This window comes from Salvelinus fontinalis, chromosome 35, assembly GCF_029448725.1.
Source record: "Salvelinus fontinalis isolate EN_2023a chromosome 35, ASM2944872v1, whole genome shotgun sequence".
NCBI classification, from domain to species: Eukaryota; Metazoa; Chordata; class Actinopteri; order Salmoniformes; family Salmonidae; genus Salvelinus; species Salvelinus fontinalis.
Window position 1 is genome coordinate 7,668,197 of NC_074699.1, and position 18,990 is coordinate 7,687,186.

Below are 18,990 nucleotides of genomic sequence, written 5' to 3' on the forward strand. Positions count from 1 at the left end.
AAAGCACAGTCAACTTAGTGTATGTAAACTTCTGACCCACTGAAATTGTGATACAGTGAATTATGTTAAATAATGTCTGTAAACAATTGTTGGAAATATTACTTGTGTCATGCACTAAGTAGATGTCCTAACCGACTTGCCAAAACTATAGTTTGTTAACAAGAAATGTATGGAGTGGTTGAAAAACAAGTTATAATGACTCTAACCTAAGTGTATGTAAACTTCCGACGTCAACTGTATGTACAGTATATCACAAAAGTGAGTACACCCCTCACATTTTTGTAAATATTTGAGTATATCTTTTCATGTGACAACACTGAAGAAATGACACTTTGCTACAATGTAAAGTAGTGAGTGTACAGCTTGTAGAACAGTGTAAATTTGCTGTACCCTCAAAATAACTCAACACAGCCATTAATGTCTAAACCGCTGGCAACAAAAGTGAGTACACCCCTAAGTGAAAATGTCCAAATCGGGTCCAATTAGCCATTTTCCAGCACTGCCTTAACCCTCTTGGGCATGGAGTTCACCAGAGCTTCACAGGTTGCCACTGGAGTCCTCTTCCATTCCTCCATGACGACATCACGGAGCTGGTGGATGTTAGAGACCTTGCACTCCTCCACCTTCCGTTTGAGGATGCCCCACAGATGCTCAACAGGGTTTAGGTCTGGAGACATGCTTGGCCAGTCCATCACCTTTACCCTCAGCTTCTTTAGCAAGGCAGTGGTCGTCTTGGAGGTGTCTTTGGTGTCGTTATCATGTTGGAATACTGCCCTGCGGCCCAGTTTCATGCTCTGCTTCAGTATGTCACAGTACGTTGGCATTCATGGTTCCCTCAATGAACTGTAGTTCCCCAGTGCCGGCAGCATTCATGCAGCCCCAGACCATGACACTCCCACCACCATGCTTGACTGTAGGCAAGACACACTTGTCTTTGTACTCCTCACCAGGTTGCCGTTGTTGTTGAAATAGGCTAGTCTAGTTTAGGGGTGTTTTTGGATTATTGTTTCATTCCTTGGGTCCAGCTCCGCCCCTTTTCCTGCTCCCCCCATTACCGTGTGTTTATAAATAAACCTTGAGTGTTTGACGGTAGATCTTAGTTGTCGTGGTTATTTCGTTTTTCACTCTTACTTTGTCACTACTATAATTTGCATGAGTTATGTTACGGGTCCCATTACCATCCCCCCTAGACTGTCGGGCCAAAGGGATTCGTAACACCATCTGAACCAAATAAGTTTATCTTGGTCTCATCAGACCACAGAACATGGTTCCAGTAATCCATGTCCTTAGTCTGTTTGTCTTCAGCAAACTGTTTGCGGGCTTTTTGTGCATCATCTTTAGAAGAGGTTTCCTTCTGGGACGACAGCCATGCAGACCAATTTGATGCAGTGTACGGCGTATGGTCTGAGCACTGACAGGCTGATCCCCCACCCCTTCAACCTCTGCAGCAATGCTGGCAGCACTCATACGTCTATTTCCCAAAGACAACCTCTGGATATGACGCTGAGCACGTGCACTCAACTTCTTTGGTCGACCATGGCGAGGCCTGTTCTGAGTGGAACCTGTCCAGTTAAACCGCTGTATGGTCTTGGCCACCGTGCTGCAGCTCAGTTTGAGGGTCTTGGCAATCTTCTTATAGCCCAGGCCATCTTTATGTAGAGCAACAATTATTTTTTTCAGACCCTCAGAGAGTTCTTTGCCATGAGGTGCCATGTATGAGGGAGTGTGAGAGCGATGACACCTAATTTAACACACCTGCTCCCCATTCACACCTGAGACCTTGTAACACTAACGAGTCACATGACAGGGAAAATGGCTAATTGGGCCCAATTTGGACATTTTCACTTAGGGGTGTACTCACTTTTGTTGCCAGCGGTTTAGACATTAATGGCTGTGTTGAGTTATTTTGAGGGGACAGCAAATTTACACTGTTCTACAAGCTGTACACTCACTACTTTACATTGTAGCAAAGTGTCATTTCTTCAGTGTTGTCACATGAAAAGATATACTCAAATATTTACAAAAATGTGAGGGGTGTACTCACTTTTGTGATATACTGTATATTTAGCAGAAAAGCTGTAAAAACAAAAAAAAGATGTGTCCTCTGGTGGATAGGTTAATAAACTGGCTAACTTGATATCCTATGGACTCGCCAACCATTTACTAGAGTTGCTTATTGAACCTCTGCTAGCAAGCTAGCTACATGCCAATGATTTGTTTAACATAGCAACATGAGATGAATAGAATGTACGACTGGGTCAAAACATGAGAATAGAACGGCAACCAGCCCATTTGGCTAGGAACCTCAGAATCCCAGAACTAATTACTGGCTTTTGCCTGGACTATTTGGTATGGTTGAAGGATGAAATAAAACAAATGTACTCATTAAAATAAACTTAATGAAAACATGTCGTTAAATCTTTTTAATATGTTGGCAATGATTTTATCAAGGCAATAAGACCCTCGACCTCAGGAATTATGGTGTGATAACTCCCTCCGAACGGCTGTTTTTTACGGCCCTCGGCTTCGCATTAGAACAGCCCTTAGATGGGAGTTATCACAACATAATTCCAAGTTCTCCTGCCTTATTGCTTAATTATTTGATGAAGCCAAATTAACTCTGTGATAAAGTCCGAATGTAGGCCTGTGTCCATTTGCTTTTCTCAACGGTGACTGTTTTTTTTCATCAATGCTTATTCCTTCCTTTTTTAACTCTGGCTTGCCTGGCTTTATTCTGTTGGCATGGCAACAGTTGCCATCCGGAAGGTCAGAAAGCACCAATCATCTCCACGGCAGACACCCACATACAGCCCAGTACATAATCGCTCTCATAGTGCCCACTCACCACACACGCACACTGTCCCTGGCATCTCCTACACACAGACAAAACACATGGTATAAAACAAACACCATTTCAATAACACACAACCAACTCAAGCTTACAGAACCAGACCACACACATAATAATACACGTCCTCCGGCACACACTCGTGAGCATACTCGGCGTCCAGTTGCGGCTATTAACTTGGGTCTTTGAGTCATTACAGTGAACTGCATGAAAGAAGGAGGAAAGCACTAGCATTAGCATCAAATAGGACATTCTGTACTGTCGCCTCATATGACGTGGATTTAACAATGTCTGCTGGAAATGAGCTTTGTCAGATTGGACAAACTGGAACAAGTAAAAGAGTTGGGCACGGTTTGCAAGATCTCATGTATTTTCATCTCTCACTGAAACTGTAGAGCCATTTTTTTGTTCACAAGTAAACGTTTGGTACGATTGATGCGTGCGCATCCTCGCAACAAAAAGCTCTTTAGCAGGAGAGCTAATGATGGTGTCGGTATCTTGACAAACTTCACAGTGAGTGAGTGACGACCATGAAAACACGCAAGACTGTTGGCTATAGCTATGTTTAACAACTATATTATTCTTCTGGCTTTATCTAGCTCTATGGGATATTTTGCCTTGCCTCGTTGGCTTGCTAACTTGCTAGGTAATCAAATCCTCCAACGACACCTGTGATGTCGTAGATGACAACCAGCTGATTACTTGTGTTCATTTTTTAACTTGCATGAGCTGCATTTGAAGTCAGGGGATTGTAAACAATAAACAAACTAGTTTCTGATTCGGAACTGGGCACGCAACTTTTCATGATGCGGCCAGGATAGGGTCTATAGGATGAGGGTCCACAAAGACCATTTTAACAGATGGTGTTTGTTTTCAAGCTTTCAATGCCCCTTTGAAAGAAAGATTGAGTGAATAAATAGATGATCCTGGAGTTGAGAGATAGAAGTAAGAATTTCATTATAACTGACCTTAAGTAGAGGCAGTGGCGATTTTAGCATGTAAATCTTGGTGGGGCAAAAACATTATGTGGGATGCATGCCAGCAAAGCCACTATACAACACTTAACAATACATGTATTGCACTATAACGGTGACCACAAACTGTTAGGACCTACATAAAGCTGTCGCAAAAGCAGAGTACCAACGGCAGTCCCAACACCTTACCACTGCTACACCTGGCTATCAGCGGAGCGTTGTCTGGCATCGAAACAGTTTATTCAGTCTCATTTACTGCCTTCTAAAAAAAACATATATCTGATATGGCTGACTTGCTTAAACAAACGTGGTTTCTACTGACAATTGAGATGTACAAACTATGGCATAAGGAAACGACAAGCGGAGAAGCGGCAATCCGTAATTTCGATGAAGACAATGAGTGAGCTAGGACGAACGTAGTCAATATAATTTGTTCAGCACTTTTGAAATGTACAGCAACAGAATTCAGAACATGGGCTGTTCTTACAGTGTTCTACCTGTACACCAAGTCAAAACCGTAGGATAAATAAAGGGGGCATATAAGCAGACAATGAAAGCTCTTACAATATTTGATGATTACATTTCTCAAAAACAGGTTATAGGCTACATGTGCACCACCAAGTCAGAACAGTAGGCGAAATAAAGCGGTGAAAATTTATCAAATTATTAGGGTGAGGCACATGGGCTACTAACAGCTTACTACACAACATACACTTAGTATTACTTTCTTAGCTACAGTATACATATCTCCCTGGCATATTATATCATTTATGCAGCAGCGTACAAGACATTTTTGGACTCACCTTGTTGTGCTGTGCTCACTTGAACAGGAAGGTGTCATGGCGGTCCTTAAGGGGATAATTTTGTCATCAAAGTCTGCCAATCTCTGGATTTATGGTGCTTCAAGACAACTGGGAACTCGAGAAAAAAAAAAAAAAAAAGTTCAATCATGACGACGTCAGTGATCTTCATGTTGTAGCTCTAGAAAGAGGCCCGAGTTCCAAATGTACAATTCCGAGTTGGATCAAAGTTCAACACGTATTTTCCCAGTCGTAGTTCATTTTTCCCAGTTGTCTTGAACTTACTAAAGTCAGATTTTGCATGTCCGAGTTAAGTTGTTTTGAGCGCAGCACAAGTCATCCTTCATTGACAGCATGACCAATGTTGAATGTTTCCTTTTAAACTAGGAAAAGAGACCCTAAATCTTAAGACTTGGGACCCCACAGCCACTCCACTGAATAGCAGGCTAATGATTGCATTGCAATGCTTGCAGTTAGCCACACTGATTCCTTCCAAACCACTCATTGTTGAATTTGTGATTTCCAACTTGTTGTGTAATGTTTATGTCCAATGGCCGATGAGCACTGATACGTTTTATCTATAATTTATTTTAATTTGACAGTTTTTGATTAAAAAGGACTTGCCAGGAGATTGTCAGGAGACAATTTGATTAAAAAGGACTTGCCAGGAGATTGTCGACTTGATTCATGATGATGACTGCTAGCTAAGATATTGAAAGTATGATGTTGATCAGTCCAATCAAAGCTACTGTAGATGAGATGAGATTTTACATAGTTTTATCTGTCGACAATGACCTTGAGCCTTCTTGGATGGGCACTTCTAATGTAACTATGGCAGCACCCAAGGGGCTTGAATTTTCTAGCTCTACCCTTGGCGGTCACGTAGTGTCCCCATGAGTGACAGAACACAGCCAATCACGGGGCAACGCTCCGTATTTTCTGCTGGCTTGCCCCACCACCACAGAAAGCACTGAGCTAGGCTGAAACACCTGCATTTTGGAGCTGTCTTACTCAAGAAAACAAAAGAGACCATGTTTGTTTGTAACTTTATTAACTCAATGATATATATATATTTTTTTACATTGTTTGCAAACTGATATGTGACATGTATTGATGACAAATAACATGCAAAACAGGAAAGCCTCCCAAAAAATTAAAAAAATGTGGGTCTGCCCCACCTGCCCTGAATGAATGGTCGCCACTGAGTAGAGGACAGCTATTTAGAGTAATACATGAAACTGCATAGGAACCTTATCAATCACCTTCAAAACTGCCAGATAAGACTGAGCAAAGCAAAAACATTTGATGTGTGTACCTGTTTTTACTTATTTAACAAGGCAAGCCAGTTAAGAACAAGTTCTTATTTACAATGACGGCCTACCCCGGCCAAACCATAACCCGGGGCGACGCTGGGCCAATCGTGCGCCGCCCTATGGGACTCCCAATCACGGCCAGTTGTGCTACATCCTGGAATCGAACCAGGGTCTGTAGTGACGCCTCCAGCGCTGAGATTCAGTGCCTTAGACTGCTGCGCCACTCGGGTGCCACAGGTGGAGTACTGTATGTAGCACATATCAGACCATATTGGGTGTGAGCTGCTGTATGGACACCAGCTCTTTTCTGCATCATGGAATAAATCAATTGGGTATGCTCTAACACACTCAGACAACCGGGTCAATGCAACTGACATGAGCTAGCCTCGGGAGCATCAAAGCTCCTGCTGCTATGCTAACTACTGTATTTCAGCGTCGCTGGGGTGGTCTTATATGGATTTCATTTGTTATTCAAACAGTCCAGTTGTCAATCTTTTAATGCCTTTAGTTGATGCAACAAGTCAGACATATGGGACGTAGAACAATGGGGAACGTAGATCAAGTTTTAAGATGGCAGTCTTGTGTGGTTAACACCACAACATGTCTTTTTTGACATAATCATGCCAACTAAACACTCTAGGCCAGGGGTCTCCAACAGGTTGATCCCAAGCTACCAGTAGCTCACAGCCCACCTATGAGTAGCTCGCCATACAATTATGGAAGTACATACATTTTCCAGTGTTCCACCGCAAACTTTCATAAACAAATCTCACAAATGTCAGACACTGCAACCTCCCAGCTTCTATCCAATCAAAGCGGCATTGATATTATCCCACACTGGTTAGCCACAATTGGCTTAAAAAGCCAGACGTAACACAATATACAGTATGCCAATTAATTTACAGCAATATTGCTATCACTTTGTGTAGGCAGTTAGCAATGCTAAAGATAACCATCTTGTGTGCAGACAGAAAGGCATTGCCCAAAACATTCTCTATTAAATGTTAACAGCAAATTAGGCCTACCTGACAGAATGATAGCATGATTATTTGTATCGATCTGGTGGGCCTTTGGTTTGCAAACTCTGCCATTACATGTGCCGTACAGAAACATCACTAGCCAAGCACATCCCACTCTCGCTAGGTGCACACTTGAATTAAAGAGGAATTACACCAACAAAAAAAAAGATATTTTGCTGTGATTTAAGCATTGACATGGACTCAGAACATCCAATTGTATTGATTCTATATAAAAACTGTAATACTGAAAACAAAACTAAAATCTGAACTCAGGAAAACTAAAACAGATTAAACAAATTAAAACAGATTTTATTAGGGCCACCTGGAGTTGTTTATTAAGAAGAATGGGCCTATTTGAAAGCAGAAAATGGGGAGCTTGCAACGTTTCATTTATTATTATTTTTTTTAAATGTACTTGTTGCAGTAGCTGTCATGCTAGAAAAGGTTGTTGACTCCTGTTCTAGGCCCATTGTTATACCGTACGTGATGTTCAGGAGGGTTATTTATTTCCTGGTTAACCCCAACCTCTCGCCTCAAACCACTAAAACCTTCTCCCGTCATTATCTTCTAAAACAGCGCTAACAAAACACGGGACGGGGAGTCCGAACACACACAGGACAGGCACAAGGAAACAGCAAGTTTTTTCTCAGTAAAGCAAAAGCAAAGCAAAAAGAACCAGACAAATGGACCCTAAAAGAAGGCAATAAACAGTGAAACAGGTGGATTTTCGACATCTACAACATGACCAGACATTATACAGCGATTCATGGGGATGGTTGTGGAACAGGGAGGTGAGGTGGGGAGTGCCCCTACCTTTTCTGACGCAGATGAGCTCATGTACTCCACAGTTGCGCTCACCACCTGGAAAGACAATGCATTTTTAAATGGCCTGTAACGCATAATGGAAGCCAAACAAATAATAACCATACATGGATATACAATAAAAAACAACAGGTTAGGAGTCAATGACACAGATATGCTGACAAAAAAATCTGGATTTCACTAGCAGAGAGAGAATAGACAAGACAACAGAAATGCGGTCAAACACGCATATGGAACTTCTATGTCTGTTGTGATTTTATTTATTTATTTATTTTACCAGGTAAGTTGACTGAGAACACGTTCTCATTTGCAGCAACGACCTGGGGAATAGTTACAGGGGAGAGGAGGGGGATGAATGAGCCAATTGTAAACTGGGGATTATTGATTCTACATGACTAAACGATATTGACGATCATATGTACGCAATTTCAGAATCCAAAGGAAAGCCGGGGCCCTATGCATGGTATCTTGAACATGCACACTTTATATTATTAAATATGAACTCATTTATAGTTACAGTAAAAAATGTATAGTTACAGTAAAAAACACTAAAAATGTTTCCATGGATATGTTACACATTTTAAGGTTAAATGTTACATTAGTTTGTAACAGCCTTAACCTTAGGCTACTAACTGTATTACAAAAGTAATATTGAATTTTGTCTGGTTGATAATGCAACCAAATATCAACATTTAAGAAGATGTACTGTATCTACTGCTTGGAGAGTTCCATCTGGGTAAATCCCATTCTCTAACTTACATCTTTTGTTGAGTTGGAGACGTGAATCCAACATGTCATTGTTAACTTAATAGGCTATTTTTTGTATTTCAAAAGTGATATTGAACTGTGTTTGGTTGTCAATGCAAGCAGAAGATACATTTCCTTGATATTGATATTTAGTTGCGTTGACAACCAAACATAATTCAATATCACTAAATATATAATTACATGTTAAATCAACCAGAGCTTGAAGCCCTTGTCTATTTTTTGTTGAATCCTGGGTTGAATTGAAACAATAGCTGTTGATAACTTTGAAAATGTTATATAGGCCGAAATCGCATCATTGACATATGACGTATGGTCACATTTAATTAGCTCTTTTAAACCTACCCTTTGGAATGACTTCGATAGCAACAGCGCATCTATTTAGTGTTTATGTGGAGAACTCTCAGCGATCATTATCGTGATAGCACATTCGTAATAGTCGGTGACAACTACCACAGCTATGCAGGGCTGGGCTTGGTTAAAACACTGGATCGGAGACCAAAGGGTAGCTGTAGATACTATAGATAAATTCTCCATGAGAAAGTGCTGTGCAGCTTATTGATATAAAGTTGAAGATCTGTTGTTTTAAATGTACAAATTCAAGATATTTTGTTTGTCTATGTTGAAATTTGGTTACCATGATGATATAATCCCTTTGGTTGAAATTTCACCATTAAAACAACAATCAAATGTGTTTACAGGACAGATTACATGTCACAATACGTTGACAAATTACATTGAAATAACATTGATTCAACCAGTTGGTGACCAGTGGGAAGCCTCCTTAGTCATAAGAGTCAAACATATAATTTGACAGATATTTGAGACCTAATGAGCTATCCCAACCAGTTAAGCATGACCAGCAGGTGCATTGATTATAGAAAAAGGCAGCGAGTCAGTGGTTCCTGCGCCATAGACTGTCATTTTCTTTTGAGTTAAATTAAAAAATATATATATATTTCTATATGATAATCTAGCCCTAGTCTACATGCAACAGTATCTCTTGCACTTTTGACAATACTTTTTACATGAGGCCTAATTCACATGAATGGCCTATGCCTAAATACTTATAACCACTAATGTCGGCAAATAAATAATCTAATATATTTTTATTTCGATTATTTCATTAACATAGAGTACAGTGGCGGCGAAAGTATTAACCCCCCTTGGCATTTTTCCTATTTTGTTGCCTTACAACCTGGATTTTTGGGGGGTTTGTATAAATTGATTCACACAACATAACTACCACTTTGAAGATGCAAAATATTTTTTATTGAGAAAAAAACAAAAAAACACAAACTTGAGCGTGCATAACTATTCACCCCCCCAAAGTCAATACTTTGTAGAGCCACCTTTTGCAGCAATTACAGCTGCAAGTCTCTTGAGGTATGTCTCTATGAACTTGAAACATTTAGCCACTGGGATTTTTGCCAATTCTTCAAGGCAAAACAGCTCCTTCAAGTTGGATGGGTACCGCTGGTGTACAGCAATCTTTAAGTCATACCACATATTCTCAATTGGATTGAAGTCTGGGCTTTGACTAGCCCATTCCAAGACATTTAAATGTTTCCCCTTAAACCACTCGAGTGTTGTTTTAGCAGTATGCTTAGGGTCATTGTCCTGCTGGAAGGTGAACCTCAAATCTCTGGCAGACTGAAACAGGTTTCCCTCAAGAATTTCCGTGTATTTAGCATCATCCATCATTCCTTCAATTCTGACCAGTTTCCCAGTCCCTGCCGATGAAAAACATCCCCAGAGCATGATGCTGCCACCACCATGCTCCACTGTGTGGATGGTGTTCTCGGGGTGATGAGAGGTGTTGGGTTTGCGCCAGACATAGCGTTTTCCTTGACGGCCAAAAAGCTACATTTTAGTCTCATCTGACCAGAGTACCTTCTTCCATATGTTTGGGGAGTCTCCCACATGCCTTTTGGCGAACACCAAACGTGTTTGCTTATTTTTTTTCTTGAAGCAATGGCTTTTTTCTGGCCACTCTTCTGTAAAGCCCAACTCTGTGGCGTGTACGGCTAAAAGTGGTCCTATGGACAGATAATCCAAGCTCCGCTGTGGAGCTTTGCAGCTCGTTCAGGGATGTCTTTGGTCTCTCTGTTGCCTCTCTGATTAATGTCCTCCTTGACTGGTCCGTGAGTTTTGGTGGGCGGCCCTCTCTTGGCAGGTTTGTTGTGGCGCCATATTCTTTCCATTTTTTAATAATGGATGTAATGGTGCTCCGTGGGATGTTCAAAGTTTCGGATATTTTTTTATAACCCAACCCTTATCTGTACTTCTCCAGAACTTTGTCCCTGACCTGTTTGGAGAGCTCCTTGGTCTTCATGGTGTTGCTTGCTTAGTGGTGCCTCTTGCTTAGTGGTGTTGCAAAAACTGGGGCTTTTCAGAACAGGTTTATATACACTAAGGTCATGTGACACTTAGATTGGACACAGGTGGACTTTATTTAACTAATGATGTGACTTCTGAAGGTAATTGGTTGCACCAGATGTTATTTAGAGGCTTCATAGCAAAGGGGGTGAATACATATGCACGCACCATTTTTCAGTTTTATTTACTGAAGTAATTTTTTTCACTTCACCAATTTGGACTATTTTCTGTATGTCCATTACATGAAATCCAAATAAAAATCTATTTAAATTAGAGGTTGTAATGCAACAAAATATGAAACACGCCAAGGGGGATGAATACTTTTGCAAGGCACCGTACATCATGTTATTTCAAGTTATCCCTTTGGAGCGCAATATCACGTTGTTAAAAAAGATGCCTAAATTGGGCATGCCTATAAGTTGGGCAATATTATCATCAAGTTATTTGATGCCTACTGTGCCAGAAGCTATTTAGAGGGTTGTTGAACGGGAGTGACGTGTGTGTTAATATAACGCAGGGTTTCCCAAACGTGGTCCTTGGAACCTCATGGGGTGCATGTTTTGGTTTTTGGCCCTAGCACTACACAACTGATTCAAATAATGAAATAATCATCAAACGTGCACCTCTTGGGGTTTCGAGGACCGAGTTTGGGAAACACTGATATAACGGTAATAAAAATGTTGCTTTTAACAACAATTCAGTACCACATGCCTATCACGCTATTTAAAATAGCAGAATTTTAACAAAAAAAGTATTATGAATGCCAACATATTAGGCATACGCATATGATAGCAAAATTTCTGGAAATTTGTTATAAAACAAAAAAAAATTCTCTGTGAACAAAAGCATGCGATGAGCCTCCACAGGTCTGTGCACCGGGGCTCCAAATGCGGTATTCTGGCCCTATATAGAGCTCACAGCTGGCCTCATCGTGATTGGTTATTGCCCGTCATTTGCAACCATGGCAATGAGTGTCATCACTATCTTTCCTTTGTGGTACCTCAAACTGTTGTGACTAAGAAATTTTTATGAGTTGACTTTACTCCTGGCTCAGAGTTTTTGTCTGGGCAGTGTCTTAACGTCATCATAAAACCTACTCTGAGCTGGGAGTGTCTTAAAACAGGTTTTAACATAATTCCAAGGATCTTTTCTGAGACGCTTTGGGGATACGGGCCCTGGATTGCAAATCGACCACATTTTTTAATACTTTCAGCACAAAGCAATTATGAAACACAGTTGAAGTCAGAAGATTACATACACTTAGGCTGGAGTCATGAAAACTTGTTTTTCAACCACTCCACACATTTCTACCGATCAAAACATTGAGTCACTTAGAAATGTTCTTGTTTTGAAAGATTTTTTTTTTTTTAAATTGTCCATTAAAATAATATCAAATTGATCAGAAATACAAACAGACGCCTCGCATGTCCTCAACTGGCAGCTTCATTAAATAGTACCCGCAAAACACCAGTCTCAAAGTCAACAGTGAAGAGGCGACTCCGGGATGCTGGTCTTCTAGGCAGAGTTGCAAAGAAAAAGCTTTTTCTCAGACTGGCCAATAAAAAATTAAGATGGGCCAAAGAACACAGACACTGGACGGAGGAACTCTGTCTTGAAGGCCAGCTTCCCGGAGTCGCCTATTAACGGTTGACGTTGAGACTGGTGTTTTCGCGGGTACTATTTAATGAAGCTGCCAGTTGAGGACTTGAGGCGTATTTTTCAAACTAGACACTCTAATGTACTTGTCCTCTTGCTCAGTTGTGCACCGGAGCCTCCCACTCCTCTTTCTATTCTGGTTAGAGCCAGTTTGCAATAAAGTCCATCATTTATGTCCAAATACCTCCTTTTTGTTTGCGCGTTTAGTTCACAAATCCAGTCCAGACGAATCCAGATGAAAAGTCAAAAAAGTTCTATTACAGTTCGTAGAAACATGTCAAACGATGTATAGAATCAATCTTTAGGATGTTTTTAACATAAATCTTCAATAATGTTCCAACCGGAGAATTCCTTTGTCTTCAGAAATGCGATGGAACGCAGCTAACTCTCACATGAACGCGCATGGTCAGCGCATGGTCAGCTCGTGGCACTCTGGGAGAGACCTTACTCAATCTCTTCTCATTCGCCCCCACTTCACAGTAGAAGCATCAAACAAGGTTCTATAGACTGTTGACATCTGGTGGAAGCCTTAGGAAGTGCAACATGACCCCATTTCCACTATATCTTGGATAAGCAAAGAGTTGAAAACCTACAAACCTCAGATTTCCCACTTCCTAGTTGGATTTTTTTCTCATGATTTTGCCTGCCATATGAGTTCTGTTTTACTCACAGACATCATCCAAACGGTTTTGGAAACTTCAGAGTGTTTTCTATCCAAATCCACTAATAATATGCATATCCTAGGATCTGGGCCTGAGTAGCAGGCAGTTTACTCTGGGCACGCTTTTCATCCGGACGTGAAAATACTGGCCCCTACCCCAAAGAAGTTTAGAATATCATAGAATATAATTGAACATTTCCGTTTCTCCATGCTTGTCTCAGAGCAGCACGAAACGATGCTGAAATAGTTGACCACAGTGGGTAGGCTATATATAACAATATTTTTTAGATTACTTAGTTAAACAAAAAACGAAAGTGAGTGATTGTAATCTTAATAAAGGCCAAAATAATATTTATAAAAGGCCAAAATATTTCTTTACGTTTTTAGAGGGAGAGAAACAAAGAACATCCCGGCCAGCCAAACTCTCCCCTAACCCAGGTGACGCTAGGCCAATTGTGCGCCTCCCTATGGGACTCCCAATCACGGCCATGGGGTGAGACATTGTTACTAATTTGTAAATAAAGCCAGTTTTTTATTTAGAATGATTTATTTCTGTTTTTAGAGGGAAAGAAAGGTAACGAGTGGAGGACAGAGGAGCCTCTTAAAGAAGAAGTTACAGGTCTGTGAGAGACAGAAATCTTGCTTGTTTGTAGGTGACCAAATACTTATTTTCCACCATAATTTGCAAATAAATTCATAAAAAATCCTACAATGTGATTTTGTGGATTTTTTTTCTCCTCATTTTGTCTGTCATAGTTGAAGTGTACCTATGATAAAAATTACAGGCCTCTCTCATATTTTTAAGTGGGAGAACTTGCACAATTGGTGGCTGACTAAATACTTTTTTGACCCACTATAAGGGTATTTTTACAGACACAGTGGCGCCTTGGGACCCAAAAGCATAATCAGTGCTCTAACTCCCCCTTGTGCTGATCTGGAGCAATGAAGCAGTGACGCAGGGTACTGTACTAAACCACAAATTACCTCTATGTTCCACAGTATAATCGCAAAACTTTTAGTTGAGCAACCACTGTACTCATACACACTCAACCCCTTTCCCCCACAAACAACCACAAGCTCAGATGTTCAACAGTTGTTCCACCCCCAAGCCCAACTCAAAAAAATGACTTTATGTGCGAATGCGTATGCATTTGCAGCAGTTTGAGAAGACAAGCAAAATTGAGCAAAAATGTGATAAACCAATTTCAAGTCCTAGGTGATCATGATATATAAACTATATTTATAATTTATTTTAAAATGTATATCCCATATTTGCATAAAATTGAAAGCTCTCTCTCACAACCCCTGCTCTCAGACACACATGTGCTCTGGGATTTGCAAGCATTATCCTTTTTCACTCACTTAACTCCACTTTTCAGAACACAAAAACACACACCCCACCTTCCAAAACAATACACCCACACATACCCACATACTGTGCCTTCTTATGTCCTCTGTTTGCTGTGTTTTTATCCCTACCATGTCGATTGAGTACTTTTGTGTTCCAGCTCCTTATATTTGAAGAAGTATTCTTTATCTAATTATCCTTTCTTATAATACTGTCTCATCCATTTATAAAATACTATAAATAGAAAGTTGAATACTCATTATTTTACAACATTCCCTATTTTGAATGGTATTGTGTAGTTTATTTCTACATCAACTGTTGTATTTTATTGTTTCCCACTTTTTTATTACAATCCCTACCATGGGTAGTATTGGGTGTTCCATTATTCCAATTTCCCTCTATGGGAAATGTAATATATAGAATAGCCATGGAGTAGTCGTGTTGTCTCTGAACATTTGGTTCTCAATATACAGTTTATCGACTATTAGAGCTACACGTTTCCCTTTTAATCGTTTCCCTTTTAATTTGTACAAATCATTAAAATCCAGACGGAAAATATTTACACAAGAAGCCACCTAATATCAGACAGTCAAACTCTTCAGTCATTTAGTAAAATCACCGTAGGGAGCTAGTCAAGAAGGTCAACCTATGGCAGGAATATTGCTACTTGATGCACATTTCACTGCTGTTTCGAGGACAAAACATGTAGCCCAAAGGGTTTTTTATATAGTTAACATTTTGAATTTACTACAATGCAATATCTTCTTGATCTACAACAATTGACGTTAAGATTCATTTTTGACAAAGCAATGAAATAGAAAACAAACCAATAATAAAACTGGGATGAATGCTGTTTTGTATCACTCCTTAAACATTTAGCTACCAATTCTGATATGCCACTCTTTATTTTCTAAGCCATAAGTTAAGGGGGGGTCAATGTAAATTGTCCGGTGGCGATTTTTATGAATTGTTCAGCAGTCTAATGGCTTGGGGGCAGAAGCTGTTGAGAAGCCTTTTGGTCCTAGACTTGGCGCTCCGGTATCGCTTGCCGTGCGGTAGCACAGAAAACAGTCTATTGCACTGCTGTAATAGAAATGTAAAAGACTGGCCAGATCTCTTCTCAGGGCTATTCATGTCACAGCCTTACTGTGAGGCTAAATGTTTCTCACCTATAACAGTCTTTTAAAATTCTATGAAGAGTGCAGTGCATGGGTGTGAATGCTTGACCACACACTGAGTAGGTCAACTACATGCTTAGGGCAGTGCAATTTCGTCAATAGTGTATTTCGTTGCCCACTTTACTAATTTAGTATTCTATAACTAAATCATATTCTATACATTCTACTCATTCATTGCATTTCCATTGCAGGACAAATCGTCTTTACTTCAAATGAAAATTATATCCGTCAATTTGCACATCAGGTTGTGGGATCAGTGTTCTGATTAACTGCATCGTGAAAATAAATCCATCATGTCAACATTATACAATTTTTCCTATGCATTTTGAGGGAAAGGACTGCTATCCATCTTAACAGGCCCCTTGACAGTTGTGAGTCTGACATTGCACAAATTCATAAGGGTAAAATGTTTGAGCCTCGAACACAACCAAGGGGAATTCAATCTTGACATCCACCGTAAAATAAGCCACAATGTTCACGAGAAAATACACAAATCACTGAATGAAAGATTTTTTTATTTTACCTTTATTTCACCAGGTCGCAGTTGTTCTCATTTACAACTGCGACCTGGCCAAGATAAAGCAAAACAGTGCGACAAAAACAACACAGAGTTACACATAAACAAATATACAGTCAATAACACAATAGAAAAAAATCTATGTACAGTGTGTGCAAATGTAAAAGAGTAGGGAGGTAAGGCAATAAATAGGCCATAGAGGCGAAATAATTACAATTTAGCATTAACACGGGAGTGATAGATGTGCAGATGATGATGTGCAAGTAGAGATACTGGGGTGCAAAAGAGCAAGAAGATAAATAACAATATGGGGATGAGGTAGTTGGGTGGGCTATTTATAGATTGGCTGTGTACAGTTACAGTGATCGGTAAGCTGCTCTGACATCTGGTGCTTAAAGTTAGAGAGGGAGATATGTCTCCAGCTTCAGTAATTCTTGCAATTCGTCCCAGTCATTGGCAGCAGAGAAATGGAAGGAAAGGCAGCCAAAGGAAGTGTTGGCTTTGGGGATGACCAGTGAAGTATACCTGCTGGAGCGCGTGCTACGGGTGGGTGTTGCTATGGTGACCAGTGAGCTGAGATAAGGCGGGGCATTAACCAGCAAAGACTTATAGATGACCTGGAGCCAGTGGGTTTGGCGCCGAATATGTAGCGAGGGCCTACAGGTCGCAGTGGTGGGTAGTATATGGGGATTTGGTGACAAAACGGATGGCACTGTGATAGACTACATTCAATTTGCTGAGTAGAGTGTTGGAGGCTATTTTGAAAATGACATCGCCGAAGTCCAGAATCGGTAGGATAGTCAGTTTCCACTATATGTCAACAGTCTGTAGAATGTGGAAAGAAGCCTCTAGTGTGATGTGGGGCCGGATGGGAGGTGTTTCAGTCAGTGGTCTGGCAGAATGCCAGTTCCTGGTCATGCGCTTTCCTCATGATATCGCCTTGCGTTCCATAACTTCTACAGACATGAAGGAATGCTCCGGTTGGAACGTTATTGGATAGTTATGATAATAACATCCCGAAGATTGATTCTCTACTTAGTTTGACCAGTTTATTCGACCTGTTATATAACTTTTTGAAGTTTTCGTCCGAGTTCGCCTGCATCTGCGCAAGCGTTTGGACACGTGCACTAAACATGCTAGCAAAAGTAGCTACTTAGACATAAGTATTGGACATTATCGAACAAAACAACGATTTATTGTGGAACTAGGATTCCTGGGAGTGCATTCTGATGAAGATGATCAAAGGGAATATTTATGATGTAATTTCGTATTTCTGTTGACTCCAACATGGCGGAGAAATGTTGGTTTTATCTGAGCAATGCCTCAGATTATTGCATGGTGTGCTTTTTACGTAAAGTTTTTTTGAAATCTGACACAGCGGTTGCATTAAGAACAAGTGTATCTTTAATTATATGTAAAACATGTATCTTTCATCAAAGTTTATGATGAGTATTTCCGTTATTTGACGTGGCTCTGCAATTTCTCCGGATATTTTGGAGGCATTTCTGAACATGGCGCCAATGTAAACCGAGATTTGTTGATATAAATATGCACATTATCGAACAAAACATAAATGTATTGTGTAACATGATCTCCTATGATTGTCATCTGATGAAGATCAAAGGTTAGTGATTAATTTTATCTCTATTTCTGCTTTTTGTGAATACTATCTTTTGCTGGGAAAATGGCTGTGTGTTTTTTGGACTTGGCGGTGATCTAACATAATCATATGTTGTGTTTTCGCTGTAAAGCATTTTTTTTTTTTTTTTTTTTAATCGGACACGATGGGTAGATTAACAAGATGTTTATCTTTCATTTGCTGTATTGGACTTGTTAATGTGTGAAAGTTGCATATTTAAAAAAAAAAAATACTTTTGAATTTCCCGCGCAGCCTTTTCAGCGGAATGTTGTCGAGGGGTTCCGCTAGCGGAACGTGTGTCCTAGAAAGGTTAAAATGGTGAGGAAAGTAATTTTAAGAGCAACCAGGCATCCTCTACTGACGAGATGAGGTCAATATCCTTCCAGGATATCCGGGCCAGGTCGATTAGAAAGGCCTGCTCGCTGAATTGTTTTAGGGAGCATTTGACAGTGTTGAGGTGTGGTCGTTTGACCACAAACCCATTACGGACGCAGGCAATGATCGCTGAGATCCTGGTTGTAGACAGCAAAGGTGTATTTAAAGGGCAAGGTGGTCTGGATGATATCTAAGAGTGTGCCCATTTTTACGGATTTGGGGTTGTACCTGGTAGGTTCCTTGATAATATGGTGTGAGATTGAGTGCATTTAGCTTAGATTGTAGGACGACCGGTGTGTTAAGCATGTCCCAGTTTAGGTCACCTAACATTACGAACTCTGAAGATAGATGGGGGGCAATCAATTCACATATGGTGTCCAGGGCACAGCTGTGGGCTGAGGGGGGTCTATAGCAAGCGGAACTGGATAGAGAATTGTTTCTGGAAAGGTGGATTTTAAAAGTAGAAGCTCAACTGTTTGGGCACAGACCTGGATAGTATGACAGAAGTCTGCAGGCTATCTCGGCGGAAAATGTTGTAGTTGGGGATGGACATTTCTGGATTTTTGGTGGCCTTCCTAAGCCAGGATTCAGACACGGCTAGGACATCCGGGTTGGCGGAGTGTGCTAAAGCAGTGAATAAAACAAACCAAGGGAGGAGGCTTTTAATGTTAACATGCATGAAACCAAGGCTTTTAT

At 40.4% G+C, this 18,990-nt stretch overlaps 1 protein-coding gene across 5 annotated transcripts in view; it reads right to left on the reverse strand.

Annotated features, from left to right (window-relative positions):
• The window catches only part of syt14a (synaptotagmin XIVa), a 157,287-nt gene that overhangs the window by 99,823 nt on the left and 38,474 nt on the right, over positions 1 to 18,990 (reverse strand). For all 5 annotated transcript variants that reach the window (XM_055899162.1, XM_055899165.1, XM_055899161.1 and 2 more), the window contains exon 2: positions 7,768 to 7,815. In XM_055899162.1, coding sequence (XP_055755137.1) covers positions 7,768 to 7,815 — 48 coding nt within the window. The remainder of the gene's footprint in view (positions 1 to 7,767; positions 7,816 to 18,990) is intronic.